At 45.2% G+C, this 19,455-nt stretch overlaps 1 protein-coding gene across 7 annotated transcripts in view; it reads right to left on the reverse strand.

Moving 5' to 3' along the window:
* Positions 1–19,455, reverse strand: part of MIB2 (mindbomb E3 ubiquitin protein ligase 2) — an 86,349-nt gene that overhangs the window by 27,435 nt on the left and 39,459 nt on the right. For 6 of the 7 annotated variants that reach the window (XM_033921378.1, XM_033921372.1, XM_033921377.1 and 3 more), the window contains 5 exons: positions 9,834–9,938; positions 6,729–6,891; positions 4,734–4,867; positions 1,918–2,066; positions 60–216 (listed from right to left, as the gene is read on the reverse strand). In XM_033921378.1, coding sequence (XP_033777269.1) covers positions 60–216; positions 1,918–2,066; positions 4,734–4,867; positions 6,729–6,891; positions 9,834–9,938 — 708 coding nt within the window. The remainder of the gene's footprint in view (positions 1–59; positions 217–1,917; positions 2,067–4,733; positions 4,868–6,728; positions 6,892–9,833; positions 9,939–19,455) is intronic. The other variant, XM_033921379.1, reaches the window with a different exon arrangement.

A 19,455-nucleotide genomic window follows, 5' to 3' on the forward strand; every position in this document is an offset into this window, starting at 1 on the left:
CTCCTCCAGGAACTTGTCCAAACCTTTTTTTAAACCCATCTACGTTAAGATTCTCCTACCTGAACATTGACAGCCGAGTTGTGAGCACACAGGACTTTCACCACGTCTGTAAAGCCCTTGCTGACGGCAACATACAAGGCCGTACACTTGACGTTGTTCTGCAAGTCAGCATTTGCTCCTTTACTGAGCAGTACTTTAGCCACCTCAGCCTGGTTTCTAGGCCACAAAACAGAAAGATTCTAATCAGTGATTACAAGAATCAAAAACTGTGCCCACGGAGAAGAAAAGAAGTAATGAGGAAAAATATTTCCTAATGCAGCGACCTTTTGGGTTGCCATATTTAGGGCTTCTGATTTTTGGATGGAACCAAACAAACATCCCTGTGCAAAATATTGAAGTAGGTGTTGACTGGATAAACATCAGTAACCATCACTTCCAAGTTCAATTTATTTAATATAAAAACAGAAGGCAAATCTAAGCGGTTTAAAATTAAAAATTGAAAAAGTCAAAAACCAAATTAAATAGGGTAAGAACAGAAAGAAGACAAAACGTAAAGGAAAACGATCAAGAACATGGGGAAAGAGGGAATCGGGGATTAAAAGAAAAATAAAAAGGTTGGGGAAAGAGATGAACGACATGGTAAGGGAGGGAACAAAGAATTTAAATCTGCCCACACAGAAGAAAAGGAGCCATCAGGAGGAAGGAAGTTAAGAGCTAAAGGCCCCGGTACTCTTCTCCTCTCCCTTGACTTGTCTGTATCTTTTTAAACTGATAGATCTTAAGTGAAACAAATGTACTGTACAAATTCAAATCCACCAGAAAAGGCTCCTAGCAATAGAACCTGTAGCACAAAGCCATTAATTTCCTATACCCTCAAAGAACCCTTATTTAGCTAAAACACAAACATTTAAATATATTAATTGGGCTTTATTAACTGCCTCTATGAAGAGATTCAACCAAAGTGGTGAATTTGCATGGACAAAAGTCAGAGGCAGCCAGCTATGTGGGTAAGTGCCCTATCTGCTAACATTCAGAGGAAAATCTTTACAAAACCACCTCAGCATTACTACTTAGAAAGTGCCAGGGTACAACATGGCCACTGCATCCAGCAATATGGAGAGCAGCAATAATATTCCCCTTTAGTTATCCAGATAAATTTAGGTCAGCAGGAAAGTTGTCCTACGTTTATCAGGATAGCTATTTGAACAGCAGACTGAATATTGCTGCTATTCAAATATAGCCATGGCATAGACCATTCTTTGCTCTCTCTCTGGCCCTGAATATACATGAATAATGTAAACATTGTGGCCAGCATTTAAAACACATGCCAACTTTGTGACTGCAGTGAAGAAACAATACTAGTGGTTACTCTGTTATAGTTATTTTTGAAGGCGGGAGTATGTGATGGGGGGGGGGGGTTTAGATGTGTAATATAGAGGCTGGAGAAAGGGAAGATATTTTGTATGCAAAACAATGAGCCACTAATTGTTTTTATCATCATTTTTGTCCCAATGTTCTTTTTATTTTATGATGTTCTCTTGTTAATTGGATTGTTTGGCTGTTACTATTGGCTATTAAAATAAAATGATAAAAGAAAATAATATGCAGACAGTGGTATTTAAATATGGACTCAACAGTTTAAAAACTCCTAATTACACTAAAAAAATAAAAAATGTTCTCATCCTGAGCCTCTGGGAAGGGACAAGTTAGATGAATAAACAGACATTAAAGCTAAATACAGAGTTAATAAATATTATTGTACTCTTAAGATTAACGCTACAGATGTGTTGTTATGTAAATGAAACTTGTTTCAGCTTGGAAGGACGAAGGGTGCAGTGGATAACTGATCCCAAGTACTACCTGCACCATTAAAGCTAGTGAACCCAATCAACAATAACGGTGTCCCTTGCCTCTCACCCAAAGGCAGCATAGTGCAGGGCAGTATCTCCTTCCTCATCCTTTAGATCCACATTTGCCTGTGCTTGAAAAAGGGCTTTCACCACTTCCACACGGCCCAGGTGGGAAGCCACTTGCAGAGCCGTCCTGCCTTGGTTCTTGGTATCAACCTGCAGTCAAAACATTCTCCATCAGGATCCGCTCTCTGCAATAGTCACCCATGACAATGAGATACATGCAAGGGAAGAGCACATTGCAGAAAGAGTGTAGGAAGCCATCACTGGGTTTCTGATACCAGAAACACAGGTTTCAGAATTCGGGTTCACTATAAAATGAGCTCAAAATCTAAGGTCATATGTGAGGAGTTTAAAATAACTTCTACCTCTGCCTGGGGATGTAATTGAGATATAATTAGAGAATGACACAGGGACAAATTTTTCCCTGTCCCTGCAGGAACTCGTTATCCCTTCTTATCCCGGCGAGTTCTTTTCCTGTCCCTGCAAGCCCTGTCCTCGTCTGCACAAGCCTCAAACACTTTAAAATCATAAGCAGAAACATTCTAGAGCTCAGAGTGTGATGTGATAATGCCTCATTCCACCAATGCCTAAGCTCCGTCCTCGTCTGCACAAGCCTCAAACCCTTTAAAATTATAAGTAGCAACATTCTAGAGCTCAGGTTGTGATGTCATAATGTCTCATTCCACCAATGCCTAAGCTCCGTCCTCGTCTGCACAAGCCTCAAACCCTTTAAAATTATAAGTAGCAACATTCTAGAGCTCAGGTTGTGATGTCATAATGTCTCATTCCACCAATGCCTAAGCTCCGTCCTCGTCTGCACAAGCCTCAAACCCTTTAAAATTATAAGTAGCAACATTCTAGAGCTCAGGTTGTGATGTCATAATGTCTCATTCCACCAATGCCTAAGCTCCGTCCTCGTCTGCACAAGCCTCAAACCCTTTAAAATTATAAGTAGCAACATTCTAGAGCTCAGGTTGTGATGTCATAATGTCTCATTCCACCAATGCCTAAGCTCCGTCCTCGTCTGCACAAGCCTCAAACCCTTTAAAATTATAAGTAGCAACATTCTAGAGCTCAGGTTGTGATGTCATAATGTCTCATTCCACCAATGCCTAAGCTCCGTCCTCATCTGCACAAGCCTCAAACACTTTAAAATCATAAGTGTTTGAGGCTTGTGTGGTTAAAGCAGAGCTTACAGAAATGAGGCAGGGACGGGGAAATTGAGTTCCTGTGGGGAACTCTATATGAGATAACAGTAAATCCCTTATGCAATACAGTTTAACTTACATTTCCCCAAGAGCTAAATTTAGATTTGATTATTCAGTCCACTGCATGCTCGGAGGAAAATCAGTGTATTTATTTATCTATTGTGTCTCATACAACATACACTCTCACCCCCTTAGTATGAACCAGATGCAGTTCTCGTTTTGCCCAAATATGAGACAACAAACAGATATACCAAGCAACCTGAAAAAGTGAAACTAATAGCTGAAACTTTCAAATGTGTTAAAGGCTGGTAATGTAAGCTCATGCTTTCTAGGGCCTTTTAAGTAATAAGAAGGATGATTGTGTTATTCCTGTTCTCTTGTTGACTCCTTAATAAAAATGATATACAGTAAAACCTTGGATTGCAAGTAACTTCATTTAAAAGTGTTTTGCAAGACAAGCACAACATTTTATTAAATTTTGACTTGATATATAAGCAATGTCTTGCAATACAAGTACATACAGTATACACACATCACAACTGAACCGATGGTTCTTCTGTCTCTGACGCTGCAGGAGTGTAGTGACTGTTCTAAACAAGCAAAGTCTTGCAATGCAAGTACATACAGTATACACGCGTCACATCATCACAACTGAGCCGATGGTTGTTTTCCGACGCTGCAGGAGTGTAGCGACTGTTCTAAATGAGCGAGGTCTTGCAATACGAGTACATACAGTATACATGCATCACATCATCACAACTGAGCCCATGGTTGTTTTCTGACACTGCAGGAATATAGCGACTGTTCTAAATGAGCGAGGTCTTGCAATGCAAGTACATACAGTATACACGCGTCACATCATCACAACTGAGCCGATGGTTGTTTTCCGACGCTGCAGGAGTGTAGCGACTGTTCTAAATGAGCGAGGTCTTGCAATACGAGTACATACAGTATACATGCATCACATCATCACAACTGAGCCCATGGTTGTTTTCTGACACTGCAGGAATATAGCGACTGTTCTAAATGAGCGAGGTCTTGCAATGCAAGTACATACAGTATACACGCGTCACATCATCACAACTGAGCCGATGGTTCTTCTCTCTCTCCGACACTGCAGGAGTGTAGTGACTGTTCTAAACAAGCAAAGTCTTGCAATACGAGTACATACAGTATATACGCGTCACATCATCACAACTGAGCCCATGGTTGTTTTCCGATGCTGCAGGAGTGTAGTGACTATTCTAAATGAGCGAGGTCTTGCAATGTGAGTACATACAGTATACACGCGTCACATCATCACAACTGAGCCGATGGTTCTTCTCTCTCTCCGACACTGCAGGAGTGTAGTGACTGTTCTAAACAAGCAAAGTCTTGCAATGCGAGTACATACAGTATTTTGAATTAAGGATTTTGGGTTGTGGAGTTTCCATTATTTCTTATGGGGAAATTCGCTTTGATATACAAGTGTTTTGGATTACAAGAATGTTTTCGGAATGAATTATGCTCGCAAACCAAGTTTTTAATGTATAAAAAAAAAAATTATTATTATTTGCTATACTCCGCGGCTGCCTACTGAAATGTCTAAGGTTTTAACACTGGTGCCACCTGCCTTGTCTGGGTATTTCTGAAGCAGGTCCCACACCTTTGCAGCATTGCCATGGGCTGCTTCAATAACCAGATGGCCTGGATTCTCGGAGTCTGGCCTTTGGGCTAGCAGCTTCTCCAGTATAGAGACGAGATTGACTGTGGGAGCAAGAGACAGCCGCAGGTTAGAAGTGCAATGGCTGATTTACTACCAGAATCACTCAAGGAACATCTCTTTCCTATCCCCCCCCCTCCCACATAAATCAAATCTAAACCCCGAGAGCTGCAAAGAAAAGACCAAAGACTCCACAACTATAGTAATAAACCTTAACTTTTAACCAGACTGAACCACAGCTTTAGATTCAAAATATCATACCTATCCCTCTCAGTTGAAGAGTTGTACATTTATAAAGTAAAGGTAAATTTCTAGTGAAAATAGCTATTACTATTGAAATTCTTTTAGATATCTATCTCTCAACCACTGCCAGGACCTATCAAAACAGCCAACACAAATGTAACATTCTGACACACACAATTGCTTCCAATAAACATTAAAAAAATAGAAAATAAAAAAAAGTTCTCCTGAGAATATATTTTATCCTAAAAGGGTTTTTTTTTCATTTAAAGATTTATTCACTAGTAAAGATTTATTCACTGTCTGGCTGGCCCGGAACTTCCTCTCCGACATTAGAATTGACGTCAGGTGGCGAGAATTGGTCGGCCCCACGCTAGGGAAGATAAGCAGGGAGAGCTAAGACCTCGGCGCTGGCCTTTTCCCCGATTGCAGCGGTGGCGGCCTGTTCCCCAATGGCGGTGGCTTGGGGGAGGGCAGGGAGAAATAAAGAAAGAAAGGGGGGGACAGGGAGACAGAAAGAAAGAATGGAGACGGGATACAGACAGAAAGGGGCATGGAGAGAGAAAGACAGAAAGAAAGGGCGGGCATGGAGAAAGAAAAATAGAAAGAAAGGGGGCACGGAGAGAGAGAGAAAGACAGACATATAGAAAGAAAGGGGGCATGGAGAGAGAGAGAAAGAAAGAAGGGGGCAGGGTGAAAGAAATAAAAAGTTGGGGGATGGAAGGAGACAGATGCCAGACCAGGGGAAAGGAAGGGAGGGAGGGAGAGAAAGGAAAGAAAGAGATGTCAGACCATGGAAATAGGGACGGAAGAAGAGAGAGATAGAAGGGAAGGTAAGACATGGAAATGTAGATTTTGAAAAGAAAGCAGAAAAATTGAATATTAAGTTAATGCCAAAGATGGATGCAAGGCAGAAAGTGAAGACGGAGAGAAAAACAGTCAAAGGACAAGAAGGCCCTGGAAACAGTTAAAAGCACAGAAAAATAAAGTCACCAGCCAACAAAGGTAGGGAAAATGATTTTATTTTCAATATAGTGATTGAAATGTGTCAGTTTTGAGAAAGGAAAGATATTATACTTTAAATGTGAGGGCTGCAGAAAAAATAGGGTACTTGAGAGGGCCGCAGAAAAAATAGTTAATGACAATTTTGCATAAGGTAAAACTCTTTATAGGTTATAAATCTTTCCTTTAACTGTTAAAGGAAAGATTTATAAACTATAAAGAGTTTTACCTCATGCAAAGTTGTCATTTCTTTAATAAGACATTAACTATTTTTTCTGCGGCCCTCCAAGTACCTGCAAATTCAAAATGTGGCCCCACTAAGGGTTTGAGTTTGAGACCACAGATATAAAGCTTTAAATCTAGGGCGGGAGTTCTCAACCCAGCCAGTCATGTTTCAGGATACCCACAATGAATATGCATGAGACAGCTCTGCATACAATGGAGATAAGGTATGCAAATTTATCTCACTCGCATTCATTGTGGATAATCTGACTGGTTGGCTATGTCCCAAGGGCTGGGTTGAGAACTCCTGCTCTAGGGAATGATTGCGCATTTGAAAACAACTTGACCTCCTGTTTATTTCAGGCTATCTTTGAGGACATTACTCTGCTTCTTCCTCAGTATCTCAGAAGATCCAATAGACATAAATGATAGCTTCCTTACTTTTAGATTCCTTGGCATTTTCAGTAGTCATGAGGTTTGCGTCCTCTTCTCTCTGATAAGCTGTCAGACAGGCAGGATTGAATGTCCAGGACTGACCTCCGACCAACACTCTCAAATCCCCATCACCAAAAACCTTGATTACTTTCCCAATATGCCCCAGCACCTGCCATGGTTTGAATACAAGAAAGAGAAAGCAGAAAACAATTGAACAGCTTTTGACAGTGTTGGTTCAGATTCTGACCGTTTGGAAAAACTAAATTCCAAAAAGGCCACCAGAGTATAAAAGGAAAAGAAAAACGGAACACAAGGATGCTGCCTCTTGACAACTAGCTATCAGGAATCCCCAAAGTCACTCACAAATAGTGTTGACAGATTATTTATAAATTGGCTATTAAAAGAGGCAGGAATGGTTTGAAATGCCTTTGGATGGCTATGAAATGTATGAATGGTGCTAACATTCCAAAACTGCACTTTGAGAAGAAATTACAAGGAGTGCACTTGAAACAAAGACATTCCTTAAGCCACTACACAAGGTATATCTGATCAAAAATCAACCCAACACCAGAGGGAGAGGATTCAGTTTGTGAGACGTTCCTTCCTGACCGTTTCAGCGCTGGCTTTTCAGCAATGTCCCACTTAATTTTGCTTTTCAGCGCAGCACTTTAATTTTGCTTTTGAGAGTGCATTCGGTTCCATTTACAGTCAAACCTCGGTTTACGAGTGCCGCAGTTTGCGAGTGTTTTGCAAGACGAGCAAAACATTTTCTAAATCTGCGCCTCAGAAACCAAGCTTGACTCGATTTGTGAGGCCCCCCCGCGATCTGGCATCCCCCCTGCTCGCATTCCCCCCCCCCGTTGCGATCCAGCATCCCCCACTCACCCACCCACCCAAACACAATCGCTTACCCTGATCTGGCACCAGCACCAACGCACAGGATATGCTGGTGCCGGAAGATCCTCGCTCTTGCTTGGGCTGGGCCTTGAGCATCTGCGCATGCTCAAGGCCTTCTAGTTCTCGCTCTCTCCAAGATTCTCCGGGTAGGTGGGTGAGTGGGGGATGCCGGATTGCGGCGGTGGGGGGGGGGAGGGGGCGGCCCGCCAGATTGCAAGGGGGTGTGGAGCAGCACCGGCGGCCTCGGGGGTGGGGGTGTAAGATGGAACAGCGCCGGTGGCCTCGGCGGTGGGGTGTAAGATAGAGCAGCACCGGTGGCCTCGGGGGTTGGGGGGAATGAATCAAGCAAGTTTCCCTTACTTCCTATGTGGAAACTCGCTTTGATATACGAGTAAATTGGTTTACGAGCATGCTTCTGGAACTAATTATGCTCGTAAACCAAGGTTCCACCGTACTACTTTTATGGCAAGATTTGCTTCTTTTATTTACAGTTTTGACATTCGCTGCTTTTATCTTTTATGCTAACATTTGCACAGAAAACACTTTCATTTTGTTTGTTTTCAGCGTGGCAGTTCCATTCTACTTTTATGCGAGTTGGACTGAAATCTTGGCTTGCAGTTATATGTACTACACTCACAGCCAAACAGGTATAATAAGCAATCTTAAATTATCTGATTTCAGCTCATCACTCAGCAGTCAATTTTCAAATTATTTTACCTGGGTCATTAAGAAATAACCTAGATAAACCTGAGGGTTAAAAAGTGCCCTGCATAGACAGTGGAACGGGATGGGGCCATAGTCTAACCCACCACCAGAGAACATAAGAGCAGGGCTAATGACTAGATTATTTGGCCTCCCCAATTAAAAAAGTGTTCTGCTCCTCCTGTTGCCTGGCCCCCTTTTTGACTAAGTGTGTCTATGCTGCTTTCACCCAGTCAGAAAAGGGGAAAAGCTGGAGAAGGATGGAACCAGTCAACAATTTGTAGGGATTTAATTTGAAATCCTTGTGCTTGGTTTACTGTGCTGACTTTGTTCCTGAGCTAAGCAGTTATAAAATTCAAAGAAATTAATGTATTCATGATGCCAGCTGGACCCAGATTTTCAGTTGGAGACTCTATGGCAGGGGTGTCAAAGTCCCTCTTTGAGGGCCACAATCCAGTCAGGTTTTCAGGATTTCCCCAATGAATATGCATGAGATCTATTAGATAAAATGAAAGAAGTGCATGCAAATAGATCTCATGCATATTCATTGGGGAAATCCTGAAAACCCGACTGGATTGCGGACCTCGAGGAGAGACTTTGACACCCCTGATCTATGGGGAATTTGTCTTTGAAAACATGTCTGGATAGAAAATGCAAGCATCCTGAAAGGATGGCCATCACAAGAAATGGGCACGCAAGGTTAACACGATGAAGAGGGTGCATACTGCTGCGTTGATTATATTGAACCCATTGAAGAGGGAGGGGTGGAGTCTGTTTTAGTTGTGATCCATCTTTCATTTTTATCCCCCTTCCTTTCGCTTCTCAAAGAATACCTGAGCCCAGGTGATGGCTTGGATATTGCAGACTGGAAGGGGGGATGGGGGAGTTGTTGGGTTCTATAAGGTTCTTTGGGCATTGGCTGATGACATAATGCATTTCTCTGGACAGAACAGATGGATCATTTTGTTCTTTCAGCCCAGCACACCAAAATTTGCTTACATTCATAAAGGTAATGTATGATCAAGTCTCAGGAATTTTCACAAGCTTTAAATATGCAGCTTTTTCTTCAGATACGGATTCGAAAGTATGAAAATACAATGTTATCTGCAGATTAAATTAGTTTTCATCACTTTATCATTAGGGCTGCTGCTTTAAATGGATAACTTTGTTCCTTTCATCTAGCTGCCCCCTATGCCTGGAATAAATTACCTGAGTTTGTCCCCATCAAGCCCCTTCCCTTCCCTTGTTTAAAAGCAGACTGAAAACCCACCTTTTTGATATGGCCCTACTCCTCTGCCCACCATCCCAGCCAGCTGATTAACCGTTCCCCTTAACTGTTCCATGTCATCCTGTTTAGATTGTAAGCTCTTTTGAGCAGGGACTGTTTTCTTCCTTGTGACTCTGTACAGCGCTGTGTGCGACTGGTAGTGCTATAGAAATAATTAATAATAACAGTAGCAGTAATAAGAGAAGCAGATAAAAAGCACTGGGTAGTAAATAGGGAGCACTCACAGGTGCCATATCATCGGTCCACTCCCCGTGGCCAGCCTGCAGCCTCTTCACTGTCTCCAAGTTATCCATCACGCGTACCATATCACCAACCCAAAAGCTGTTGAGCTACAAGGGGAGGGGAAAATTTCCAAAATCAGAAAAAACGTGTTCAAGATGAAAGGCAAACAAAAAAAGAGAGAAGCATGAAAGGTGAGTGGGGGGGGGGGGAGAGAAAAATGGTGCAACTGAGGGAAACAAAAATCATAGAGCTGCTTCTCTTCACAGTGCGGTGTAAACCCAAGACCTGCTTTAAATTTGATTTGTCTTAATGTGGCCAAATTTCTTACAATGGAAGCATGCCTAGAACGCCACACAGGCAACTGCCTATGGTGCCAACTTTTCATAAGTCCTGGAGTGCTGCCACTACTGTCAGGCCTCCATCTGTGCTGTCACTGTGGCGCCACTTGTCATGCCATACAGCAGAGGTACTGAATCATAGCAGCAACTCAAAGCAATACAATTCGGCAGAAGGCTTGTAATGCCTCTCGTGCTGACACACTGTGTTGCTTATTTGGTTCCATGTGAACCTCTATGAAGGGTGTGCTGAAGGGCCAGTCAGCATGAAAAAGTCTGCAGGTCCTGCGCTGAATTTATGGCTGGGTCGGCATGGCAAGTGACGCTGGAGTAACTTGGAGTTAAGGGGAGGGGGAGAAGAATGGAAGACCTGGCCTAGAGGGTCAATTTCCCGTTCCCTTTACCCACCCTTTGATTATTTCTGAATCACTCCCCCCCATCCTTCATTGCTTATAAGCACCCATAATTAAAAAAAATACAGCCTTGATCAAAAGCACCTATCTTCAGCACATTTTACCAATCTTTTCTCTCCCAAAGGATGCGAGGGGGAAAAAAGTTGGTTTTGTTTTAGTTCCTGTCTCCTTTGCAGGTTTTTTTCATTTTGGTTTTATACAGTTATCTTTTAGGGCAATTTTATTTAAAGGCATGTGGATGTACCAGTTATCTCAAATAACAAAAAAAACCTCATGACAACTCCTCCATCCCCACACAACCCGAATCTCCCTTAATAGCAACACTCAACTCAAAACCCTCAACTCCCTCTAGTATCAGCACTAGGCAACCACTGAAGTGGCAGATGACCCCTCTGATATTTTACTGGAAATTCAGTAGTATAGTGTCTGGGCAGATGCAGTCCCCATTCACTCTCAGCCCCATTGCACTGACATAAAGATAGCTATAGCTTCTGGACTGGAATACCAAAAACTAGAGTCTTGAAGCATGTGGCTTTGAAGCACCCTAAACCCAAGTCATGGCAGTTGCAGTGTCTTTCGGATTGCATAAGCATGGGGTTAAGGTTAACCTGGCATAAGTTTTCTTTTAGGAGCAGGCAAATTAAACCCCCTGAGCATCTTCTATAAAAATCACCTGTGGATAGAAACATAGAAGATGACGGCAGATAAGGGCCATAGCCCATCAGGTCTGCCCATTCTACTGACCCACCCCCAAGTCTACTATCCTAGGGATCCCACTTCCGGTGACAGGTTCCCTTGGCTTAACCCTCTAAGGGATCCCACATGGGCATCCCATTTGCTCTTAAATTCTTGCATGCTGTTTGCCTCGATCACCTGCACCGGGAGCTCGTTCCAAGGATCAACCACTCTCTCAGTGAAGAAATATTTCCTGGTGTCGCCATGAAATTTCCCGCCCCTGAGTTTGAGCGGATGCCCTCTTGTGGCTGAGGGTCCTTTGAGAAAGAGAATCTCTTCTTCCATCTCGATTCGGCCGGTAATATATTTAAACGTCTCGATCATGTCTCCTCTCTCCCTACGTATCTCGAGTGAGTACAGCCGCAAATTTTTCAGCCTTTCTTCGTACGATAGATCCTTGAGCCCCGAGACCATCCTGGTGGCCATCCGTTGCACCGACTCTACTCTCAGCACATCTTTTCGGTAGTGTGGCCTCCAGAATTGTACACAGTATTCCAAATGAGGTCTCACCATGGTTCTATATAATGACATTATGACTTCAGGCTTCCGGCTGACGAAACTCCTGTGGATGCAACCTAACAACTGTCTTGCCTTAGATGAAGCCTTCTCCACATGATCAGCAGTTTTCATGGCTGCGCTGATGATCACTACCAAGTCTCGTTCTGTTGAAGTTCTAGTTAAGGTCTCACCATTCAAGGTGTAAGTTCTGCACGGATTTCTGCTGCCGAGATGCATGATCTTGCATTTCTTAGCGTTGAAGCCCAGCTGCCAGGTCGAGGACCAAAGCTCCAACAAATGTAGGTCCTGTGTCATACTATAGGGTGAATTGCCGTCTCTCACTATATTGCATAGTTTGGCGTCGTCAGCGAATAACGTTATCTTACCTTGAAGCCCCTGAGTTAGGTCCCCTATGAATATGTTGAAAAGGAGCGGGCCCAAGACTGAGCCCTGCGGTACTCCACTAGTCACCTCCGATGTTTTAGAGAGGGTACCGTTAACTACCGCCCTCTGAAGTCTGCCACTCAGCCAGTCATTGACCCATGTAGTTAGTGTTTCTCCCAGCCCCATTGATTTCATCTTGCTCAACAGCCTGTGATGCGGGACACTATTGAAAGCTTTGCTGAAGTCTAGGTATACGACGTCCACGGATTCTCCCAAGTCTAGCTGTTTTGTTACCCAGTCAAAGAAGCTGATGAGATTGGATTGGCAGGACCTACCCTTGGTGAATCCGTGTTGACTGGGATCCCGTAGATTCTCCACATCCAAGATTGCGTCTAATTTACGTTTGATTAGTGTTTCCATGAGTTTGCATACTATTGATGCGAGACTCACCGGTCTGTAGTTTGCAGCCTCTGCCCTGCAACCCTTTTTGTGCAGTGGAACGACGTTAACTGTTTTCCAGTCTATGGGGACTCTCCCCGAACTTAGGGAGATATTGAAGAGTCCCGATAGCGGTTCTGCCAGGACATCACGCAGCTCACTGAGCACCCTGGGGTGTAGATTGTCCAGTCCCATGGCTTTGTTCACCTTGAGTCTTGCCAGTTCGTAGTAGACGTCGCCAGGTGTGAACTCGAAATTCTGAAACAGGTCTTCCACTCTGGGCCTTGCCTGCAACTGCGGACCGTGCCCCAGTGCCTCGCAGGTGAAGAACGAGCAGAAGTATTCATTCAGTAGTTCTGCTTTATCGGAATCTGATTCTGTGCAGTTCCCATCTGGTTTTCTAAGGCGTACTATCCCTTCTGTGTTCTTTTTCCTATCACTAATATACCTGGATGTGTCAGGAAACCTTGGAAACACTTAAGGAATCTCTCTAATGAAGACCCGCCATTAGCCAGTTTCTGGAGGGAGACTTTTTGGCTAGTACTGGTTTTGAATTTACCCTCCCCCCATGATTCTACCCATTGAAATTCAAGCTGCAGTTCCATTCCAGACAAAGGGGCTAATTGCAGCCTTTTTCTTCTTAGAGATGGTTTCTCAAAATTTCTGAGTTGGTCATTAGAAACATAGAAACAGACGGCAGATAAGGGCCATTAACTGGAAAGCCAAGATGTGGAACTTTCACACACAAATTCAGGATTGTAAGCCCAAAAATTCATCAAGGGTTTCAAAGTACTCTCTCCATAACTTACAGAAGCAAGTCTCTAGAGCAGTTCCAGGAAGGAGACAGCCAGTCCTGGATTTCCAAAAACTTCATCCTGGTGCATTATGGGATCTGCAGCACTGATTTCAATGGATAGAATTATAACTACATATCCCAAGATATTAAGTTCAAAGCCCAGGACTGACCAAAAAGCACAGTTACTTACCGTAACAGGTGTTATCCAGGGACAGCAGGCAGATATTCTTGACTGATGGGTGACGGCACCGACGGAGCCCCGGTACGGACAATTTTAGAGTGATTGCACTCTAAGAACTTGGAAAGTTCTAGCAGGCCGCACCGCGCACGCGCGAGTGCCTTCCCGCCTGACAGAGGCGCGCGGTCCCCAGTTAGGATAAGCCAGCTAAGAAGCCAACCCGGGGAGGTGGGTGGGACGCAAGAATATCTGCCTGCTGTCCCTGGATAACACCTGTTATGGTAAGTAACTGTGCTTTATCCCAGGACAAGCAGGCAGCATATTCTTGACTGATGGTTGACCTCCAAGCTAACAAAAAGAGGGATGGTGGGAAGGTTGGCCATTAGGAAAACAAATTTTGCAAAACAGATTGGCCGAAGTGACCATCCCGTCTGGAGAATGCGTCCAGACAATAGTGAGATGTAAAAGTATGAACTGAGGACCAAGTAGCAGCCTTGCAGATTTCCTCAATAGGTGTGGAACGGAGGAAAGCCACAGATGCTGCCATGGCTCGAACTCTATGGGCTGTGACAGAACCTTCCAGTGTCAGTCCGGTCTGAGCATAACAGAAAGAAATGCACGCTGCGAGCCAATTGGACAGCGTACGTTTAGAAACAGGATGTCCCAATTTATTCGGATCAAAGGACAGAAAGAGTTGAGGGAATGATCTGTGGGGCTTAGTACGGTCTAAATAGTAAGCTAAAGTCCGCTTACAGTCCAAAGTATGCAGAGCCTGTTCTCCAGAATGAGAGTGAGGTTTCGGAAAGAAGACAGGCAGAACAATGGATTGGTTGAGATGGAATTCAGAGACAACCTTAGGGAGAAACTTTGGATGTGTACGCAGAACCACCTTGTCATGATGAAAGACAGTAAAAGGTGGGCCTGCTACTAGTGCATGGAGCTCACTGACCCTCCTGGCAGAGGTGAGAGCAATCAGGAAAAGAACCTTCCAAGTGAGAAATTTGAAAGAAGCCGTGGCCAAAGGTTCAAACGGAGGCTTCATTAAGGCTGAGAGAACCACATTAAGATCCCAGATCACAGGAGGTGCTTTAAGAGGTGGTTTCACATTGAAAAGACCTCGCATGAATCTGTGAGTCAGACAAAGAAAGAAGGTAATCCAACAAGGTCTCCACAGCAATGGACGTAGGATTATGATGATGAAGAAGACACCAGGAAGAAAACCGTGTCCACTTCTGATGGTAACATTGCAAAGTGGCAGGTTTCCTGGAGGCATCCAAAATAGAACGAACGGACTGAGACAAAAGAGTATCATTCGAAGTCAGCCCGAGAGATACCAGGCTGTCAGGTGCAGAGACTGGAGGTTGGGATGCAGAAGGGTCTCCTGATGCTGTGTAAGCAGAGAAGGAAATTGTGGAAGTAGAATAGGTTCCCTGGAACTGAGTTGAAGTAGAAGGGAGAACCAATGTTGCCTGGGCCACCGTGGCGCAATCAGAATCATGGTGGCCTGTTCCCTCTTGAGCTTGAACAAGGTCCGGAGCATGAGAGGCAGAGGAGGGAAAGCATACAGGAAGAGATTGGACCAATCCAGGAGAAATGCATCCGCTGCCAGACGGTGAGGAGAGTAGAGTCTGGAGCAGAAGTGGGGCAGCTGATGATTGTGAGGAGCTGCAAAGAGGTCTATCTGAGGAGTGCCCCACTGAGTGAAGATGGACTGTAGAGTGAAAGGATCGAGTGTCCACTCGTGAGGCTGGAGAATTCTGCTGAGTTTGTCCGCTAAGGAATTCTGTTCTCCCTGAATGTAGATAGCTTTCAGGAATAGATGGTGATCTGTGGCCCAAGCCCAAATCCTCTGGGCTTCCTGGCACAAGAGGCGAGAGCCTGTCCCACCCTGCTTGTTGATGTAGTACATCGCAACTTGATTGTCTGTGCACAGGAGGAGGACCTGAGGAAAGAGAAGATGTTGGAATGCCTTGAGGGCATAAAACATCGCTCTGAGTTCCAGGAAGTTGATGTGATGTTTCATTTCCTGGGCTGTCCAAAGGCCTTGAGTTTGGAATTCGTTCAAATGAGCTCCCCAGGCATAAGGGGAGGCGTCGGTGGTGATGACAAGTTGATGAGGAGGTAGATGGAACAAAAGACCTCTGGAGAGATTTGAGGATATCAACCACCATTGCAGAGACTGACGAAGAGATGATGTCACAGATATGTGTCGTGAGCAAGGATCCGTCGCTTGGGACCACTGGGTCGCTAGAGTCCATTGAGGAGTGCGCAGGTGGAGACGTGCGAAGGGTGTGACATGAACTGTGGAGGCCATGTGACCCAAGAGTATCATCATTTGCTTGGCAGAGATGGAGCGTTGATGAAACACCTGCTGACACAGAGATTGGAGAGTGTGAAGACAGTTGGACGGCAGAAATGCTCTCATGAGGACTGTGTCCAGCACCGCTCCAATGAATTGAAGTCTCTGAGTGGGGATGAGATGAGATTTGGGTAGATTGATCTCGAACCCCAGAAGTTGTAGAAACAAGATGGTCTGGTTGGTGGCCTGGAGTACTGTCTGAGAAGAAGTGGCCTTTATCAACCAATCGTCCAGGTAAGGAAACACCTGAAGGTGGTGGGAACGTAGAAAGGCAGCCACCACAATCAGACATTTGGTGAACACTCTTGGAGAGGAGGCAAGACCGAAGGGTATTGGTAATGACAATGGTTGATCATGAAGCGGAGGTACTGTCTGGAGGCCAGATTGACCGGTATGTGAGTGTATGCTTCTTTGAGATCTAGGGAACATAGCCAGTCGCCTTGATTGAGAAGAGGATAAAGAGTAGCCAGAGAAAGCATCTTGAATTTCTCTTTTACCAAGCATTTGTTGAGATCGCGAAGATCTAAAATGGGTCTGAGATCTCCTGTTTTTTGGGGGACTAGAAAGTAACGGGAGTAGAATCCCTGCCCCTTTTGATCTAGAGGAACTTCCTCTATGGCGTTCAGAAGAAGGAGGGATTGAACCTCTTGAAGAAGGAGGGAAGACTGAGGAGTGTTCAAAGCAGACTCTCTTGGCAGACTTTGGGCAGGAAGAGTCTGGAAATTGAGAGAGTAGCCGTGGCGGATGATGTTGAGGACCCACTGATCCGAGGTGATGATTTCCCAACGGCTTATGAAATGAGTAAGGCGTCCTCCTATGGGCTGCGGAAGATGGGCAGAAGGAGGGAGACTGGCTATATCCTGGAGAACCAAGTCAAAAGGGTTGAGTTGATTTCTGTGAAGGGGGAGGTTTCACCTGCTGTTGCTGCTGTGCTGGTCTAGCAGCTTGCCTCTGTTGTTGCCTCTGACGCCTGGGTTGTTGATGGGCCTGAGGTAAAGGACGTGCCACTTACCAGGCCGATTGCTGGCGAAAAGGCCTGGTAGGTGGGGTCTTCTTCTTTGTCTTAAGGAGAGTATCCCATCGAGTCTCATGAGCTGAGAGTTTCTGAGTAGTGGAGTCCATGGATTCTCCAAACAGCTCATCCCCCAAACAAGGTGCATTGGCCAGTCGATCTTGATGATTGACATCGAGTTCTGAAACTCTGAGCCAGGCCAGTCGTCTCATAGCTACCGACATAGCCGTGGCCCTAGAGGTCAGCTCAAAGGTGTCATAGATTGATCTGACCATGAACTTGCGCAGTTGCAAGAGCGATGAAGAAGTTTGGCGAAAGGCGGATCTTTTACGGTCAGGGAGGTATTTCTCAAAAGATGACAAAGTCTGAATGAGATGCTTAAGGTAAAAAGAAAAATGGAAAGCATAGATCCCTGATCTATTTGCTAGCATCGCATTTTGATACAACCTCTTGCCAAACTTATCCATGGCCTTACCTTCTCTGCCAGGAGGGACAGAAGCGTATACACTAGCCCCCGTGGATTTCTTTAAAGTAGATTCCACCAGTAAAGACTCATGGGGGAGTTGCGGCTTGTCAAAGCCTGGAATAGGTATGACCTTATATAAGGAGTCCAGTTTGCGGGGAGCTCCTGGGATGGTCAAGGGTGTCTCAAGATTTTTGTAAAATGTCTCTCTTAATATGTCATGGAGAGGCAGTTTGAGAAATTCCCTTGGAGGCTGGTCAAAGTCCAGAGCATCTAGAAATGCCTTGGACTTTTTGGATTCAGCCTCCAAGGGAATAGAGAGAGAGTCACACATCTCTTTGAGAAAAGAGGTAAAAGAAGTTGAATCAGGTTTAGAGGAGGGATCTAACCCAGAAGGATCCTCTTCCCCTGATGAACACTCTCCCTCCGAGAGGAGAGGGTCCTCCGAATCACCCCACAGATCAGGGTCCCTCACCTGAAAACTGCGGTCCCGGGAGTCCGGTGTGGAGGGTTCAAGGTGTCGAGTTTTATGCATCGACTTACCAGACCTCTGTGAAACGGTACCGGGAGATGTTAAAGGCTGAGTCGGCGCCGAGGTTTGAACAGCCTGGTGTAAGGATCTCGGTTCCGGCGCTAAGACCGGCATTGATACTGAGGAAGTGGTATGCTTCGGTACCGACAAGGTGGATGCCGATAAAGGAGGCTGCTCCACTGCCGGTACCGGCGGCTCAGACCGGACCGGGACTGGAAGGCTCGGTGTCAAAAGAGCAGGGAGCAGCTGTTGGAGTTGTTCTTTGAGCTGGACCTGCAGGACGGCGGCAATGCGCTCGTCCAATGAAGGCACCGGTACCGCTTTTTTCTTCTGCGGTACCTTGGGTGCCGCTCTACATTCTGAAGAGGAACCCGATGTCGAGGGGCTAACCTCAATCGGAGCGGAGCGCTTCCGTGGGCGCCTCGAGGTCGGCAGGATTGGGCTCGCTGCCACTGAGACCGGAGGACGCTCCAGCGGGGAAGGCTTCTTAGCCGGCTTACCTGAGGGATGCGACGCCGGCGCGGTATCGATGAAGTAGGTGCAGACTGCGTCGGGGCCGAAGCCGGAACCGGTGCCGCTGAATCCGACATCTCGGTACCAAATAATAATTGCTGTTGGATTTGGCGATTTTTTAAAGTTCTCTTTTTAAGAGTGGCACAGCGGGTGCAGGTGGACGCTCGATGGTCAGGACCAAGACACTGTAGACACCAGTTGTGCGGGTCTGTGAGTGAAATTGGTCGAGCGCACCGCTGGCACTTCTTAAACCCGGGTTGAGGGGGCATGAAGGTAAAAACGGCTTCAGCCAAATCGAAGGCCGAGGCCTCGATGGTGGCAACAGGCCCCGCTGGGGCGAAACCGAAAAAAATGAAAGAAAACACAAATTAAGTTTTGTTTTTTTTTTTTAACAAAGAAAAGAAAATAAAATGAGGGAAACAATATTTCCCAACGAGTTTACGCGAGCGGGAAGGCGAAAGAGAAAAAAAGTTTTCAACAGCCGTTGAAAAGTGCGTCTTCTTAGCTCCGCGGAAACTAAGAAACTGGGGACCGCGCGCCTCCGTCGGGCGGGAAGGCACTCGCGCGTGCGCGGTGCGGCCTGCTAGAACTTTCCAAGTTCTTAGAGTGCAATCACTCTAAAATTGTCCGTACCGGGGCTCCGTCGGTGCCGTCACCCATCAGTCAAGAATATGCTGCCTGCTTGTCCTGGGATAAATACTCACTCCTAAAACTGGATAATTTAGCTTAATTTAGATGACTGTGTTACTTTGGCTGGTTTATTCTGTCAGAGTACAGTTTTAATGTCACTGTACCTCCAAGAAGTGCTTCTAACATTTGGGTAAACAAAGATCACTGAAACCAAACAGCTTAACAAGAAGCAGGAATCTTGAGGCATCATAAAGCAACAAATGCATGCTTTATGATGCCTCAAGATTCCAGCCTAGATATTTCTGCCCTGCCTTTGGACTTATTCCCTGAGCTTCAGT

Source organism: Geotrypetes seraphini, chromosome 15 (genome assembly GCF_902459505.1).
Source record: "Geotrypetes seraphini chromosome 15, aGeoSer1.1, whole genome shotgun sequence".
NCBI classification, from domain to species: domain Eukaryota; kingdom Metazoa; phylum Chordata; class Amphibia; order Gymnophiona; family Dermophiidae; genus Geotrypetes; species Geotrypetes seraphini.